The sequence below is a fragment of the Notothenia coriiceps genome, unplaced genomic scaffold, assembly GCF_000735185.1.
Source record: "Notothenia coriiceps isolate Sejong01 unplaced genomic scaffold, NC01 NC01_scaffold00038481, whole genome shotgun sequence".
NCBI classification, from domain to species: domain Eukaryota; kingdom Metazoa; phylum Chordata; class Actinopteri; order Perciformes; family Nototheniidae; genus Notothenia; species Notothenia coriiceps.
The window spans coordinates 1-16635 of NW_011371182.1; the positions used below are offsets into that span (position 1 = coordinate 1).

A 16635-nucleotide genomic window follows, 5' to 3' on the forward strand; every position below is an offset into this window, starting at 1 on the left:
TGCTTTTATTTTATTTACAAAAAGTTTTGAAAACATTTGAATGCTGACCTTAACATGAATTCATGCACAGGCACATCTCTCTCACTCTCTCTCTCTCACACACACACACACACACACACACACACACACACACACACACACACACACACACACACACACACACACACACACACACACACACACACTAAGAAAAAATACATTTTCTCCTGTACAGTAATATAGGCAACATTTGAATATGCATTTTTCAAACCCAGACGCCACATTTCAAAAACATCCTTCACTTCATTAATGAGAAGAAAAAATATACCATGAGACAGGGTGAAATGATACAGATGTGATAAATAAAGGCTTTTTATGGAAAACACACTGAATGACTTAGAATGCAATAAATACAAATGACATTAATTCAATAAAATGTCACTTTTTCCACAACATGAAATAAAGAAAACTCTTTATATCAAAACGTACAACTTGATTATTATTATTTTAGCGACAAATGGATAAAATGACTGAGTACAGGTTGTTTGTTCAATTACTCTCTTAAAACGCTTCTACATTCGGCAAGCATGTTCTCAGAATGTTGTAATAAGGGATATTAACTTGACATTTTGATAATTTTCGAAAACATCACCCTTAAGAAAATACTGAAATCCCAATAGTCATGGCATCCATCGAGTATTCTCACTAAGAGTCCACAGCCTCTGTGAGCCGCTCTGTGTCTTCCTTGCTCTCTGTACATTCAGATGGAATAAAGCAACCCGAGTCTCTGGGACAGTCACTGTCTTCTTCCTGCTGACTGTGGGAGGATCTCTGCTCCTCCGTTTCCTTAACTTCGTCACCTGCGGTCGAAAACAAGTTAAATGGAATTTAATCAAATGTCATAATATTAAACGTTTCTGTCTTCAACCGCATTAAAAGAGTTTTCCTTCCGTCAGCGGAAATCAACCCACATTTAAAGGCTGAGTCTTTTCTTAACAATCTATTTCTGTGATAGCAATACTTTATTTTTAACATTAAAGGTTGTAATTGCTACATTTCCCAGGAAACAATGAGAATGTGTTGCTGGCTGGCTTTGATTGTCTTAATGACTTAATGCTGAAGTTACTTCTGCAAATGTCACTCTGATATTAATCAGAACAAAAACAAAATACTTTTTTATCCCCGGGAGAATTTGCATTTTTAAACATTTATAGTTACTCCATTTTAGAATAACATTTAAAACTTAGAAATAAAAAAAATAGAATTAAAATGTGTTTATAAACATGAGATTGTTAAGTAAGAATGTGCAATACAAATATAAAATAAAGATATTTATAAGCAAAAACAGGTAAAGTAACCTGTTCAATAAAATATAATATAATAAAAATAAACAAAAACACATTGACATTTTAGATAAAGACACCCCAAAATGTAATGTCTTCTGAGACTTGTATTCCCCACTCTCAGAGATTAGTCAAATAAATGTTAGACTACTTAGATATATGCAATGTGCAAAATGAAAGATATCTCGTCCATCAGTTTGGACACTTTGATACATCCAACACCTCATCAAAGCTTAATCCAGGTGAGGCGGTGGCATGCTGCATTATTCACTCACACAGAGTACAAATATTCTTCCATTCTTTAATAGTTCTACTCCACTGATGGAAGCTGCTAATCCTCCTGTCCAGGTTGCTAAACCACTAGCCTAATGTAGTTCAGCTTGATTAAATTGAGTCAATAAGCCTGGCAGAGGCACGCTGCAGCCGCCGCCATCTGTTTACTCGCGCTGTCAACCAGACAACAAACACAATGGCTTTTAATTTGCCTCGTAAACAACTTCAGTTTAACAACAGCCTGAACAAAACTAGCAAGAGGATGTTGTTCCTCTTCATGCTGAAAAGTAGTTTTTTTTTTTATTCACACAGCGATAATCAGCCTTCTGCTTCGAGACATCAGATTGGAACACCTCAAGCACTTTCTCTCTGAGTAACAGGAAATCAGTGATAAGCCTCTCGGAGCACGCAGGATGTATTTCTCTTCTGTTTGGCACCCATGCCTCTGTTTTCACATTTCAAAAACACTTTTTTATTTCCTGGCAGAATAATAGCTTACAACCAAGTTGTTGAAAAGCACTGAGTTACACCTGCCTGGTTTTATATTTATGTTAAACTCTAAGGTTATACTATTTAAATGTTTTAGGAACAGGGTGTTCTTATTTAGATGTGTATCATGGTCTCTGTTGCTGTTTGAATGCTACTAAAGTTACTAAATATGTTTGTAAAATGACTGTTAGCCATGTTGAATACTCATTTCTGATTGGCTGATTGAATATTGGCAGCTGGGTCAAGATGTTGGTCCTAGGTTTATTTTTGCAATTTGATTGACTGGTGAGTCTTAGGTTTAAAGGAACCTTTGGGTATGCTAATTTGGTTAGCATTTATTTGCTAATTACAGCTTTGTCCATTTGCTATTTGGAAGTTTGTTGTTTGTTTTGTGAAAAAGCTGTATTGATAGGCACTTGACCTCAACATTTGGTTTTTAACTTTCGCCCTTCACCTCCTTTGCCTCGTCGATAACCAGGGCTCTTTTGCTGAGAAGGGTTTCCACAGCTAACAATTTCCAGTGTTCTGCTATCTGGAAATGTTACTTTATGCTGTTTTGTCGAGTCGTACGTAATTTTGTTGACTTGTAAGTCTTTTTGTGGAGGTGCCTCTAAGCAAAATACTCTTGTAGGAAGGGATCATGTTTATGTCTAAGTCCTTTATTGTGAAAGACACATTGCAATGCAGAGGCTCTCAAAGTAAGAGCAAGGCTTAGGGAACCAAACCTTTGGTGTCATTATTCAAAGGCCATTACATTACCACATATGATAAGTTGAAACAAATATGTAATGTATTACCAACTCAATAGAAGTGATAGTCATTGCATGGTAGCCTATGTTGCTGACCTGTGTAGCAGCACTCAGCAGCTGCGAGAATCTTGCGTCTGTCCTCGGGGTCGTGGACGTTCAGCTCTATTAGGTGTTTCTCCTGCAGGTGCAGAAGGTCCTCCACTGTCTGGTAGCCATTCAGCAGCAAGGCAGAGGCGTACTCCTGCAACAACAGCGGTGTCTTCATTACCATCAAACCACAGAGTGTACATGAGCTCAGAAAAAAAGTGTTTTCACAGTCACCTTTCATCCTTTGAGTCTCTGAAGTTTCACACAATGAGTGGAACAACGTGTTCACAAAGTGATGGTACAGGTTTCGAGGGACTTGATAATGCCAGGTGTTTAACCTTTATACATCGTTGCGGTTGAATATGAGATTTTCATGGTTAACTTGCTGAACTCTACTACAAGATTTTTTTTTTCTTTATCTCTTACTTCCTGCTCAGAAGGGCTTACTCTAATAAATGCTTTTATTTTATGCATGTAACGATCTGTAAACTACGGAGCCCCTAAAGCAGGGGTGTCAAACTCAAGGCCCGGGGGCCAAATCCGGCCCTTGACTTCATTTTATGTGGCCCCACAAGAGCTCTGAAAAAATATAATATGTTTATTATACGGTTAGACGCCGCTTTACAGAAGCACGTCGCCCATAAACTACATCTAATTTTGTGACATGCGCACTGAAGAGACTTGCAATTATTTGGCCTAGACTTCTGCTTTCAGACGTAGTTAATTATGAAGTTATTACCCTATCCGATAATAATCCAATGCATAAAAAAAAAAATATGAGAAAAAAAATAAAGTCAGGAAAACGGGTTTGTTTCTCGTGCGCACCGGAGTGACCACACACCCCTGGCCGAAATGTCCTTAAAGTGAAGTCTGAGTACGAAATATATCTCAAATAATGTATGCACTGTCATTTCCCCACGTAAACATAACAGTCTGCAATGAAATGGTTGTCTCCGGTGCGCTCCACTTCCTCCTTGGCGCACCAGTAACCTTCTCAAAAAAAAAAAAAAAAAAAAAAAGTAAGGATAACGGGTTAGTATCTCGTGAGCACGAGATACTAACCCGTTATCCTGACTTCTTTTTTCTCCGTTTTTTTTTTTTCATGTCCCTTTTTAGGGGCTCCGTAGTAAACCCTCTCACTTGTAAACAGAATGAAACATGTTTCCTCACCTCCAGATTCAATCGCTCCAGTAACTCAAGCAATGTTTTAGGCCGAGGTCTTTTGCTCAGCTTCTGTTGTCTGATCTTTGGAGCTTCCTCTTCTCCTTCCTCTTTCTCCACCAACATGTCTACATAGATGAACTTGAAATTGCCCACTTTGTTGTTGAGCATGCCGATCCAGATGCCCATCGGAGGCTTACTGATGATGTTGATTATGTCTCCGACCTAGGACAAAATAACAGTGAAGATTAAAGATTATGTTTACCTTGTAAAATAATAATTTAGATCAGAGCTGTGTTGTTACTGAACATTAAAACACTGTGTATTTTACACAGTGCTATCTAAGTGGTTTAATGTTCGAAAAGGTCTTTATTGTTCTCATACTGCCTGTGCTACAGCAGCTCTTTTCACCCTCTGTCTGAAACCAGAGCCTATACTCTGCTCTCATTAGTTAACTGGATGGCTCTGTTATGATTGGTCACCCGCTAAAATAAGTCCCGCCCCTAGCCTATCACATACAATGTGTTGGAGTGCTAGCCAATAGAAGTGCAAGTGTAACATAGTGATGTCATTATGTTGCAGACGTAAACAAAGGAGTCCAATTAGAAGCATTTCAGGCTGTGTGTGGGAGAGAAACTCCCTCTGGAGGGAACTTTGGGATTTTAGCCTTTGCAGACCATTTACGTGCACCTATATAACACATTACAGGAAGGGTAAAACCCCTCATAGCATAATGGGGCCTTTTTAAGTGCTTCAGCCACTTCTTCTGTGTTGCATCTTACCTTGAGTTTGAGGGAGTCTGTGTCGTACGGGCTGGGAACAAAGTCTGTGTGGACCCGAGCTCTGCCGCTGAACTGTCCCTGATACGATCCGTCCTCCTCCAACCTCAGACTGTCTCTCTGACCAGAGCCGTTGGACTCACTGGTCACACCACCTGAACACACACACAGTCATGCTTATCTAATCATTGTGACTGTTTATTCATAGATACACAAATCCGCTGACCTTGAAAGGTTTTCTTTCCCAAAATATTTGTTCACTATGTTGGCTAAAACTAGCCAGCACTCTGTGGCCCATACATTGCAGTGCAGGTACTTACTGGAGGAGCTCAGGCCACTGTAAAGACTCTCTAAGGAGTTGCTTGACTTTGCTGGGTTGTTCTCAGCTGGAGGGCAGCTCTCTGTCTCTGCTTCTGGGTCTTTGTCAATGTCATCACCCTGCGAGGAAAATAACAGATATACAGTTTTTATTGAAACATATAATAAGAGAGTACAGACTCAAATATTATTGTAGTTCTCAATGGATCATAGACTAAAGCGTGCAAACTCCAGTTAACTAATGAAGTACATCTAAATGAAAGCGAAAGGCAATAAGGAAACTATAACAGAGAACTTCCAGTTAAGCAAATTCAAGTTAGATTCTTTCTCAGTGTAACAGTCAAACACAAGGGTGCAAAAATACGTGTTTGAGTGCAAGTCGGAGCGAAGTGCGTCATTTGAATATAGCAAACAGCGTTGAGCCAGAGGATGTGGGTTAATAAGAGATGAACGTGATAAGATTATTGAGAAAGACGGACAGGTTTACTGCAACTGAGGTAAAGTGTTGTTTGTGTGGGTTCAGTTTTTACACATACCTCCTCAGAAAACGACTTGGCGTGTTTCTTCCCCATTTTCCTGCGCATGGTCAGAGAAATGGCCTTCATCTTCTTCCCAAGTCCAGCTGATTTGTTTGGGTCCAAAGTCTCGCAGTTTTCTGTGTGCTGTGAAAAGAGAGATAATTTAGTACATAAATAGTAGTATTGTGATATTTAAGTCCTTGACATATTGTATATCTCCCATCTAGTATAGCAAAGGTTTTTTTCCCAGCATTTGTTTTTTGTTTTTTGCTGCAGTGAGCAGATTGCTTGCTGCGCAGGTGGTGGAAACCATTTTTGCCCTTGAAGGCATAGATAAGGCTTGAAGATCAAGTGTTTGTGAGGATGAGTGTATGTGCCTGTGTTTGTAAATGCTTTAGTCACATCTTTACCTAGTTTGTGTTTGTTAATACAAAACACGTCACAGCACCAATGGCTGCAGATATTTGAATATGTAAGCATACGGTGCAAAAGGGGAAAATTCTTAATGCAAATGTTTATATTGAAATACTTAACATGAATACTTGTTAAGTTATTGACAAGTAACTGCTTTCATGGGTTCAAATCCACATACCACGGTTGTTCCATTTTCCTCTGGTTTGGCTTGTGGAGAGTGATTCCTGATGTCAAACCTGCCAAAGCTGGTGGAGCGCTGCAGGGAGGATTAAAAAGCAAAGCATGACATAAAGACAAATGGTACTGTTTGTGTAATGAGCATTACATAACATCAACTCATTGCATTTGTGACTCCTTGTCCCAGCTGTCTTAAGGCTAAAAAAACAACAACAAAAATGCTCCAACTTCACTCCAGAGAGGATTTTACTGACAAAATATGATTAGATTTGTAAATGGTCTCTATACCCTCTTTATGTCCCTTCTCTTATGGAAAGACAAAATGTTCTAATTATTTGTTAGTGCCCTCTGTAGATGTGTACATGTTGTGGTCATGTTGGAGCAGAGAGAATATTTGGTTATATACAGCAACACTGGCTAACATGTCCGTACTTAAAAAAGAATTGATTACAAAAAACTGTTTTGTCCTCATGACATAGGTCTCATATACTCGCAGTAGCTTTCCTCCGGGTCATTTTTTCATAAAACTAAAAGTCATTATAATCTCTCCCAACTCCCCATCATCTCCGAATTGAATAAATGAGTAATCCCTGGAAATCCTGGTTAAATATGAGCTCCATACTCCTAGACAACCTTCTGCGGATTGATTAAATGCAGCGTCCTCTGTCAGGCGAACACTTTACCCCACAGGACAGCAGCAGAATCAAAGACATTCAGTTTTAAATCTATATTCTTCCCGCTAATTGCAATGTTTGTGGTATTGCGTTTTAAGTATTTTAAGCCATTGTGTGTCTGTTTTGCATTATAAAAAATCTTCCAAATACAATTTACTTTTTACATTTGGAGAAAAACACCCTACATCAACTATGAATATGTTTTAATGGTGATAAGTGTCTTTTACATAAAATGCACCTGTACACATTTGTAACTGTCTCTTTTTGCCCCTCAGGACATTGGTCATTTCCTAATGTCAAAATTGATATTCGACTATTCTATACTTTTACACTCGTATTTAGTTTTATTTTTTCTCACGTACCTTTGGCTTGCAGCTCTTTGTTTTGTCGGACACATTGGAGGCCGTCCTTTGTAACATGTTCTCCTGTTTTTAAGGTTATTTTCAAATCTCAGTGCTTGCTCCCCTCTTGTCGTTACCCCTCTCTCCTGACAGTGATGTGTTAAGTAACTCTGTGGCTGCCTGTCTGATGGGCTGGCTGTTCCACTTCCTCACAACACAGGATGTGAGGCAATTGACACTGTCTCCCTCACAGCAGTGTTGCTTTGAAAGGGGAAAATACAAGTGCTTGAGTTTGCATTTTGTGGCCTGCTCGACAAAAAAATAAAGAACCGCTTCCAGGAACGGCTGATTTTAGGTTTTATAATTGTGGTAATTGTTTTTCAGAAGATGTGATAACGTGGTGATGATGAGATTGTTTCACATCGGCTACTTAGTTTCTTTAGTGGGCTGAATTGTCACCAAGCAGAGCTCAGTCATATAACCACTGGAGTTAGTCATCAGGGTTAAACTGACATTATAAACAAACAGAACTGTTAATCTAGAGTCAAATGTTTTATCATAATGATTAAACGAAAGGAAATCATGGAAAAAAGATGGATAAAAGTTGAAAATTCCTCAAATGTTTAGAAATGGGGAACTTGGATATGGTAAATGACGGGGCACATTATGTTATCCAGTAAATGTCTTAATGTGGGCAGGATCATTTTGAGGAAGTGCTGATGCAGGACAGAGGAACAGCTGAAAGTGGCAACTTAGTAATGTCGAAACACTTTCCGCTTTGTTTCTGCTCTCAATGTGGAAGTGAATAGATTTCTTTTCATCTCTTAGAAACATCAAGATGTATCTTCAGGTAATTATTAGTAGTTTTAGTTCTTGACAAAAGGTTAAAAATCACTAGCCTTTACTTTACCATGTTACAAAACTCCCCGGTGAAACTAAGAGGCGGTTTGACTCTCCACAGGATCACACTTTGCTCTCATTCACTGCTCAGATGTTGCCATGCAGGGATTTGCCTCTGTGTTTTCATTGTGGGGGATTTCAATTGATCAATTGTAAAAAAGGGAATTCAACGGACAAAACCATTGCCTAATCCCACTGAATGCAATCAGTCGTAAACTCCAGTCGATCCAGATTAGAGTCTCTAATCTATTTTACTTCAGAGGCGCTTGACTCCCTGGAGAGGCAGTTGTTCATATATAGAGTTAAAAATTAGACATGAATATTTTTATTTTTTAAAGTATCCTTATCTTCTTATCTTTTCAAATATAATTATTAGTTGTTTTTTTTAAGTTTTTTTTTTTTACCAGAACTGAAGAAGAGGATTTAATTAGTTTATAAGTCTGTATGGCATATTTACAATTTTATAATATTTGAAAATGTCCTTGGACATTTGTTTGACTCTGTGATACAGGTCACATGGTGCATGTAAAGTGGGTCCAGGAAACGGATGCATAGAAGAGCTCTGACTTCATTAAATAGGGAGCACAATGAGTCTTGACCTTTACACCATGACTTCTATACTCTTAAGAGGCTTGATGTCAAATGAAATTACATTTTATTTCTGAGAACCGATGACACGATAGATCTATAGAGATTTTGTAATCTCCACACTGGATCATCCTTTATGTCTTTGACAGTTTTCCACAAAGTAAGGTTAAGCTTTAACCGCTTTGTATTGCGCTGGGTTCACTCTGCACGCGCTCTCTGGGTATCAGCAGAGGTCTCCGTATTGATAGATGTCTGCAGAGACACTGACTCTAGAGGTCAATCCGCACAGTGGAGCGGTATTAGCGCTGCGTGACGAACGAGCTGTACTCAACAGCAACTGATAGAAAGGATCCAAATGGGAAAATCTAAGGGCAGATTCCCAACTAAAAGTTCAGTTTCTGAATCAAATGATGTTGCATTGTTTCAATGTTTCACAAAGGTTACCAAAGGCTGAATTCAAATAGGTTAAAAGTCTCTCTGCCTATCAGCATCCTTTAGACCTATCCAAGACCATTGCATTTAGGGCACGAGTAAAAGGCAAAAACTCTACAGCACTGACTCAAACCATGTCAAAGCCCTTGGAAGAACTAACTAATGGTTTCCAAAACACATAGTGACCGTTAGAAACTTACATCTGCTTCTGATAGATTCACATCCGTCATAGATCGTGGCACGTTTGGGGAAGTCTGGGGTTTAAAGTCCCGTTTTAAGCTGTTCCCCTGGGCCGCTTCCTGCTGCTGTCCCTCTTCCCACTCCTTCTCCGGGGACGTGCTGAAGTCAGGGGAGAACATGCGATACTCTGTGTGCGGCCGGCAGCAGGTGTGCTGCACGGACCCCCAGGAAGGGCTGCTCTCGCCTGGGTTACTCCAGCGCTGGTTGTACGTATGGGTGGGGGTCGCTCCACCAGGGAGGCTCATCATGTCTGTGCGTCGGCCCGGGGTCGAGTTCTCCTGAGTGGGGACTGGGAGGGTGGCCGACTTCCCTATGTAGGGCCTCCTGTCTGACCTGTAGGGCACGTCCAGATAGTGGGGTCCCAGGGGTGGGCTCATAGCGCATGGTGGGGAGTTCACTGAGAGAGAGAGAAGCATAAATGAAAAACTGACAATTCACAACTTTCTAAGGCTGGTGAAACTTCAGGGGTGTTGACATTGACACATGAGTCAGGCTTCTGCGTCACGTTGAGGTGTTGCTGCCACAACAATTAATTACCACATTGAGGAGTGAGTAATTCTTCTGCAAAGTCCCACTAAGTGTCGTAACACCATCACAAGTGTCGCAAGACCATTAAAAAAGACATTGAAGAAACCTTTTACACTGGAAATGGGCATTACCTGAGACCACTTTACTCATAAAACAGCACCGGAAAGAGAGTAGGAGGGAATATTAAAATGGCCAAACAGAAAAATAGAATCTCTTCTGGCCTGTATTAGCTATAAGTAGTTTAAGGATGCTTGTTTACTCTAAAGCAGCCCTAAAGGCATCAAAGGCAACTACACTGAAGGAGTTAAGAAACTTCAGAGCAGAAGTAAAATTCATCAGAGCAGAACAATCTTGAAATCTGTAACTGTAAGCATGACTAAGTTTAGTCCTGGAAATGAGTCATTCAGTCGCTGGAGAGCGAAGTTACAAAAGGACAGATGAATCTAGGGAATAGGGAAACGGCACAGTCATCTCGTCGTTGGTACAGAAAGTTGTCTCACCTCTTGAGTTGTGGTTTTTCTTTGACCCATCTTTCCCACTTTTTCCACCAGCTTTCTTTCCAGTCTTTTGGTTTCTTTTGGCTGCAGGTTTAGACTCACCATTGGCGTGTAGATTCTGAATAAATACAACACACAACATTTTAGTTTTCATTTCTAATTCTGTTAGAAGATGACATCTCTTCTGATTGCTCGACGAAATGCACTTTATGCTAATAGAAAAACATTTTTAGCTCCCACCTCTCATTTCGCCTTGCTAGTGGCATTAATGTGTCTGTTGATAGGTCTACAACTTGGTCCAGATTGAATTCAATTGATATCAAATTTCACACATTCATTGTCCCAAGAGGATCAATCCTAGCTCTTACTTTCCTTTAGTGTCACTAAGAGGTTGAGATTTTAGTTTTTTGTGAAACACTTCAGCGGTTCTTTCTTTTAAATATTTATCAGCATATGTTAGCATGCTAACATGATGAACTGGTGGTAAGAATACAAAGTAAACACTATACCTGTTTAACATCTTAGCATTGTCTTATGAAGCCTCGTAGGGCTTACAGCTTTAGACATTTGTTTTGGTTTTAGAGGTTTTTTATAGAAAGGGTGGGCATAATATCTTCTCCCCATTTGGGTCACTCGTCCTTTTAGCAGCTACATTGTGAGACACTAAGAGCTGCTGCTGATCCACTACTGGCAGGCTCTGCTTTGTTTGCTTCTCACTATGATGGGCATTAGTCAGAATGGGCACTGAGTGACCTGGCAACAGGCTGCTACACACACACACACACACACACACACACACACACACACACACACACACACACACACACACACACACACACAACCACACACACACACACACACACACACACACACAGTCCTACTCTTTCACATCTCTCTCTGGACCACAGATTACACGGTACCCTCTGTGGGCCATCTGCACTGTATTAATACTAAATAAGCATTTATGTTCAATTGTGCCATTTAGGTCACCATAGGCTCTCTGGATGTCACAAGCAGTTGGCTGCCTGTTAGACACACAATGGCCTGTTGCGTCATGTGACCCCCAGTCTGCACTTGCAAACATTTGCACATCTGCTGGTGCAGCAACAGGTACATTTGTATAGATACTTAGGTTGTCAGGGAAGCATCAGTATGTTAATGCTGTGTTAATAAGAGTGGTGCAGAGATAAAGGAGGAGCATTTTGTTTAATCACGACATGTTATGATCATTTTGGAGGTTCATATTTGTATTTTCTGTCTCTACTGTGACATGTTTCCATGCTTTAATGTTCAAAAAGCCCTCTATTTACATGACATAGTGATGTAATTGTGTTACAGAACCAATCAAAGGAGTCGGCTTCAGTTCAGGCAAGGGGTTAAAATATTTCTGTTTAAATGTACTTTTACTTTTCATTAGGTTACCATCAATAGGGGAACCTGGCTTAGTAGACTGTAGTGATTCTGTTGTATTCTTACGTGGCTTGAGTGTGGTTTCTCCTTTTTCTTTGTGCTTGAATGGGCTCCTTTCCCGTCTTTGGTTTCAGTTTTGTGTTTAGTCTTTTTCATTTCTGCAGGGAAACAACATGTAACAATCATGAGGTTAGTGAAACACTGCAAAACCCAGGAAGCTGATTTATTCATGTCTCGATTTTTCAAGATTAAAGGACAAATGCACCTTTGTTCAAGTCCATCTTAAATGGGGCGAAGCCTGCGAGCTAGTTCAGGCAGTCAACTCGAGCACTTATGCTGCATTCATACATAACGCCCCTTGCCACTCTACAACCAACCAAACGCAGTCTCCTTAATTTGCCGCTCTATTGAACCTGCCAGATCTCTCTCTATGCATTGCTTGCGGCTGCTATTGCTGCAGCTACCTCTACGTCGCTGCTGCTTGCTGCCCCACCACCACCCCAGCTTCCACCCCAGCTTCCACATGTAGGCTCGGGGGGTTAGTTATTTAATCATCACTCATCGTGCTATGTATATCTATGGAGTGATGATGCCCGAGCCTAGACGCCAAACTCAACTATATGCTGCTTCTAATAAACATGTTAAAGAAACACGTGAGTTGTCTGACTGAAATAAGGTCTAACATAGCCTTTGCTGTAATCATTCTTTCTTTTCACACTGGACATTTAACATCCCTTCCTCATGTGCCTCAATAGAAATGATTGGGTACAACATTCACAGTGCTTGTTTGGTGCAGCATTTAATCACCAAAATTGGTTGGAAAACCCAGCCCAAATCTTTGGACGTCATGCTGGGATTCCAAATGAACATTGCCATATAGATGAGCTTAACCTATTTATTTCCAATGTACCTTCATTGTGATTGTTGGGGATGCGGACTAAATCTTCTTTGCTCTTGGCGGACGTCCAAACTGCAGCATTACAGCCGGGGTTATCTGCCGTGGAGGGAGATAAATCACAAAGATTTGGGGTTTTAAATGAATCAACAATAAATGAATGAAATAGTTTTCGGAGTCACAGAAGGTCATCGGAGGTTTTTTAATCTAAATACCGGTAATCCACATAACAGTATTTTCTTTCCAACTCAGAGAAGTTCAAATATTGTGCTGTAGTCTTCCTTAAGGTGTAGGGTAGAGGTCCAATTGAAAGAAAATAAACACCCAGAATTAACAAAACCCAAAGGACATTGTTGTACTCACCTAGTGTGTCGTTATCTGAGGCAGACTTGGATATATGTGTTCTGGAAGTAAAATAATCAATGATATTACACAACTGCCTCTAATAAGAGTCATTTAGGGTAGACTCTAAGAACTAAGTAAAGATGATATGGCATTTCAGCCTGACAACAAACCAAAACAATCCCACCGATACCAAAAGACAGACACAAACAAAAGCCAACCATTGAGCATGACTAAACTGAGGACAAGCTAGATACCGTGCAGAGGTGCATGATCTGTTCCTCAAACTGTGCCGGGGAGTGAAGGTGTTGAGGTGACTGCAGACTGTAAGCAAACGGGCCTTCAATCCTCTTAGTCAACCAGCTATAATCTGCCGTCTGCTTTTTCAACTGTCTGCAGGAGACTGCTTGTCAAAGAGCATTTACTAACAATCAAAATAAATATATATAGTATATATATTATTTGTTTCTAATGTCTATGTCGTGGGCTGTCGATCTTCTTAAGATACATGATTGAATTGTCGAGACCAATTGAACAAGACATAAGAATAAGACGAAGAGCACAGCTGTAGCAGGATGGATTTCCAGTGTTACTGTAAAAGGCGGTGACAATAAACAGGAAGCCATATATTATTACTCTATGGGAGACAAAAGCCTTTTCACTGCGTGATTTTCTCTGCAGTTTACACGCACGTTCAACAAAAGAAACAGAAAGAAGGTTTTACAGTAGAAGCCTGCAGGATTACAATGTTTTGTATTCAGTTTCAGTGTCTGTTTAACTTTACAGCATAATGACACAACGAGTAGTCACAAAATGCTCTCACCTTCTTTTATTTTTATCATAGATGGTCCTATGCATCTGTGGCATCTCCTGAATGAAAACAAAGCATTTTCAGTCAGATGTTAGTTTATTATCTGCACAATGAATGATTTAATGAGTAAATGATTGTTCAATTACATGTATTTCACAGTTCTGAATTGTGTGGCTTCAGCAGCAGCTTTCAACCGTTTCATAATCAGCTTTATTTTGAAAGTACAATCTGGTGGCTGGGAGGCCACAAGTCCCAATTCCTCTGTGGAGTGACCCGTACAATCTGATTATGATTGTTATTAGGCCGCCTATAATCCGTATGTCATGCATACAGTATGAGCGGACACACAGTGTAGGTTCCTCCTTTTCTTTCTCCTTTCTCCCTCCAGCAGGCGGGCAACCACCACAGCCACCCGGGCAACCACCAAACCAATACCGGATGGATCACACTGTTTTGTAGGAGCGTCTATGTGCAATATATACATGTGTATATTTTTGTATATAGCCTAGCTGTTGCATTGTTGGAGGAGCTTTGAACCTTTGAATCTTTGAAATATAGATTTTACTTTTGTTATTACTGGCTGCTGCTTCACTTCCTCAGACTGTTACACTACTGTTGTTCAACATACACTTTTTACTTTTTACACACTATTAAAGTGGTCACTTGCTGATGCTTCATTACTTTTATGTTCAACGCTGCTACTTATTTTCGTTCCATTGTTGTTTATTTTCTTTCATAAACGTGTTTTTCTACTTTACTCGTCTTATTTTGGGCTGTTATCCGCACTGTGTCTTTGCTGTAATGATACATTTCTGGATCTCTGACTCTCTCACCATAGATATGGATCTTCCCGAGCCGTGCCACTTGTCATCCAGCAGCACCGCCGGGCTGCAGGAGCGGCTGCATGTTCGGCTGGAGGCTCGGCTGGGGATGGGTCGGGGGGGTCCGTCACCGGAGCTCTGCACCGCCTCATACAGGCTGTCCATGGACCCCTCCTGATGCCAAGTGGACAGACAGACAGAAAGACAGACAGACAGACAGACAGACAGACAGACAGACAGCTGCTCAGTTAAACTTTCTCAGCAGGCTTGATTCATGAATGGGTTTCCTCCGTACTGATGGATTACATCTGATTAATACTGATGATGAAACAAGTAGTGCCCACATATTGCGCAGGATTTGTAGGTTGCCTACTTCCTGTTAGTGGTGAGGAAATGTCATACAGGCTCACACATCAGCTTAAATGATTGTTTCCAGGGCCTACAACTGAGTAAAACCTCAATGGTTGAACAAGACATACATGTTTGCTGTATTTCAAATAGACGTACAATTAGAGTTATGAGGATTTGATACGACTGTAGGGATATGCTGCTACTGCTGCTCCAAAGCTCTTTTAAATTTGCTTGTCAACCAGGGATGTAGTGGAGGATTGAAATTTACTCAGCACAGATTTCACTCAGGATTAAAATGTGTGTGTGGCTTGTTTGGATTCCTTCTAGGAACAATTTCTCTCTTCATCCCTTTCGTCTTGCCTGTATGTTCACATCTTATCTTTTTACTGAACAGACGGACCTTTTCAGTGGCAACAAAGGAGGAGACTTGATTCGATGTCACCAATCATACATTAATTATTATTACATGTTACTTGTTAGACGCTTTTATCCAAAGCGACTTGCATACTCAATACTGTGGGCAATCCCCACAGGAGCAATTTGGGGTGAAGTGTCTCAGGGACCCAACGACATGCTGACTGCAGTGGGGTTTGAACCTATGCTCAGGCCCGGTTCCAGAACAAAATGACTCAGGGTGCATCTGAGATTAGAGAGTGTGCAGTGGTAAAGTGCTATTTTTATAAGTGGGGAGTGGTCCTAACCTCTTCTAGGGGGGTCCTCACCTCCTCTAGGGGGTTCCGGGGGCATGCTCCCCCGAGAAGATTTTTTTTTTAATATTGAAGTTAAAAGCTTCAATCTGGTGCACTTTGAGAGCAACATGAGGAGATCTATGGATCTATGTGCTCTTTGCTTGATTCATGCCTTCCCAGTCCCTTATCATAGCCTATAAGAGCATGGTGCCAGTTGTTGTAGCCAGTTGTGGTGAAGGCATCTGACTTACTTGAACCGAAATGTCTACATGCATAGCAGAAGATGGCATCTTTTTTACATGAATATTCCAGCCAATCTCTGTTTTGAAACCATGAGCTGCAATATGAGCGCCTTACCCCACTGTACAGGCGAGTTGGGTACTTTTTTAAATATACCTGGGCAGGCTCTGTTTTGCCGAGGTCCTCTGGCACTTGCAGGCAGCCGAGGGGTGGCGGTGTTTGGGGCAACGAAGACCGCTGCGGCTGCTCCGCCTCCGTGGGCGAGGCAGGCAAAGCGGGCGGGAGGACGTTAGTGTCCACGACAGTGGCCGCGGGTAACGTAATGTCCCCATGATCTGAACTGTTATTACCCTGCAGTAGATGCAGTGTTACTGCTGGCGATAAGGGCTGGTTGTTTTAACCATTTTCTGATGTCCATCATTGACTGCTGTGTAAGCAACTTGCACAGGGGTCGGCAACCCGCGGCCCACGGGCCTTATGCGGCCCTTTAAGCCCTCCGCTCTGGCTCCCTTGAGCTTAGACAAAAATAAGAAGGAAATAAAATAAAAGTATTTGTAGGACTATTTATATTTTGTTGCATGGTTGAAAA

At 40.8% G+C, this 16635-nt stretch overlaps 1 protein-coding gene across 2 annotated transcripts; it reads right to left on the reverse strand.

Moving 5' to 3' along the window:
* Window positions 1-6: 6 nt before the first annotated feature.
* LOC104968244 (SAM domain-containing protein SAMSN-1) lies at window positions 7-9733 on the reverse strand. 2 transcript variants are annotated; one of them, XM_010797820.1, is made up of 8 exons: window positions 9423-9733; window positions 6289-6366; window positions 5715-5840; window positions 5181-5298; window positions 4864-5015; window positions 4091-4306; window positions 2930-3074; window positions 7-839 (listed from the first exon to the last, which is right to left on the reverse strand). In XM_010797820.1, exons 1-8 carry the CDS (start codon window positions 9708-9710, stop codon window positions 685-687), a joined length of 1278 nt encoding a protein of 425 aa, XP_010796122.1. In that variant the 5' UTR covers window positions 9711-9733; the 3' UTR covers window positions 7-684. The 2 variants fall into 2 exon arrangements, with proteins under 2 accessions (XP_010796122.1, XP_010796123.1); XM_010797821.1 differs by lacking the exon at window positions 9423-9733 and adding an exon at window positions 7324-7471.
* Window positions 9734-16635: the final 6902 nt, after the last annotated feature.

Coding starts and splice junctions, on each gene's coding strand:
- LOC104968244 (XM_010797820.1), bottom strand. CDS start 9,710: ATGATGAGCCTCCCTGGTGGAGCGACCCCCACCCATACGTACAACCAG. Junction 5,841..6,288: donor AGGAAAATGGAACAACCGTG/GTATGTGGATTT, acceptor CTCTTTTCACAG/CACACAGAAAACTGCGAGAC. Junction 3,075..4,090: donor TGGAGCGATTGAATCTGGAG/GTGAGGAAACAT, acceptor CTGTTGTTGCAG/GAGTACGCCTCTGCCTTGCT.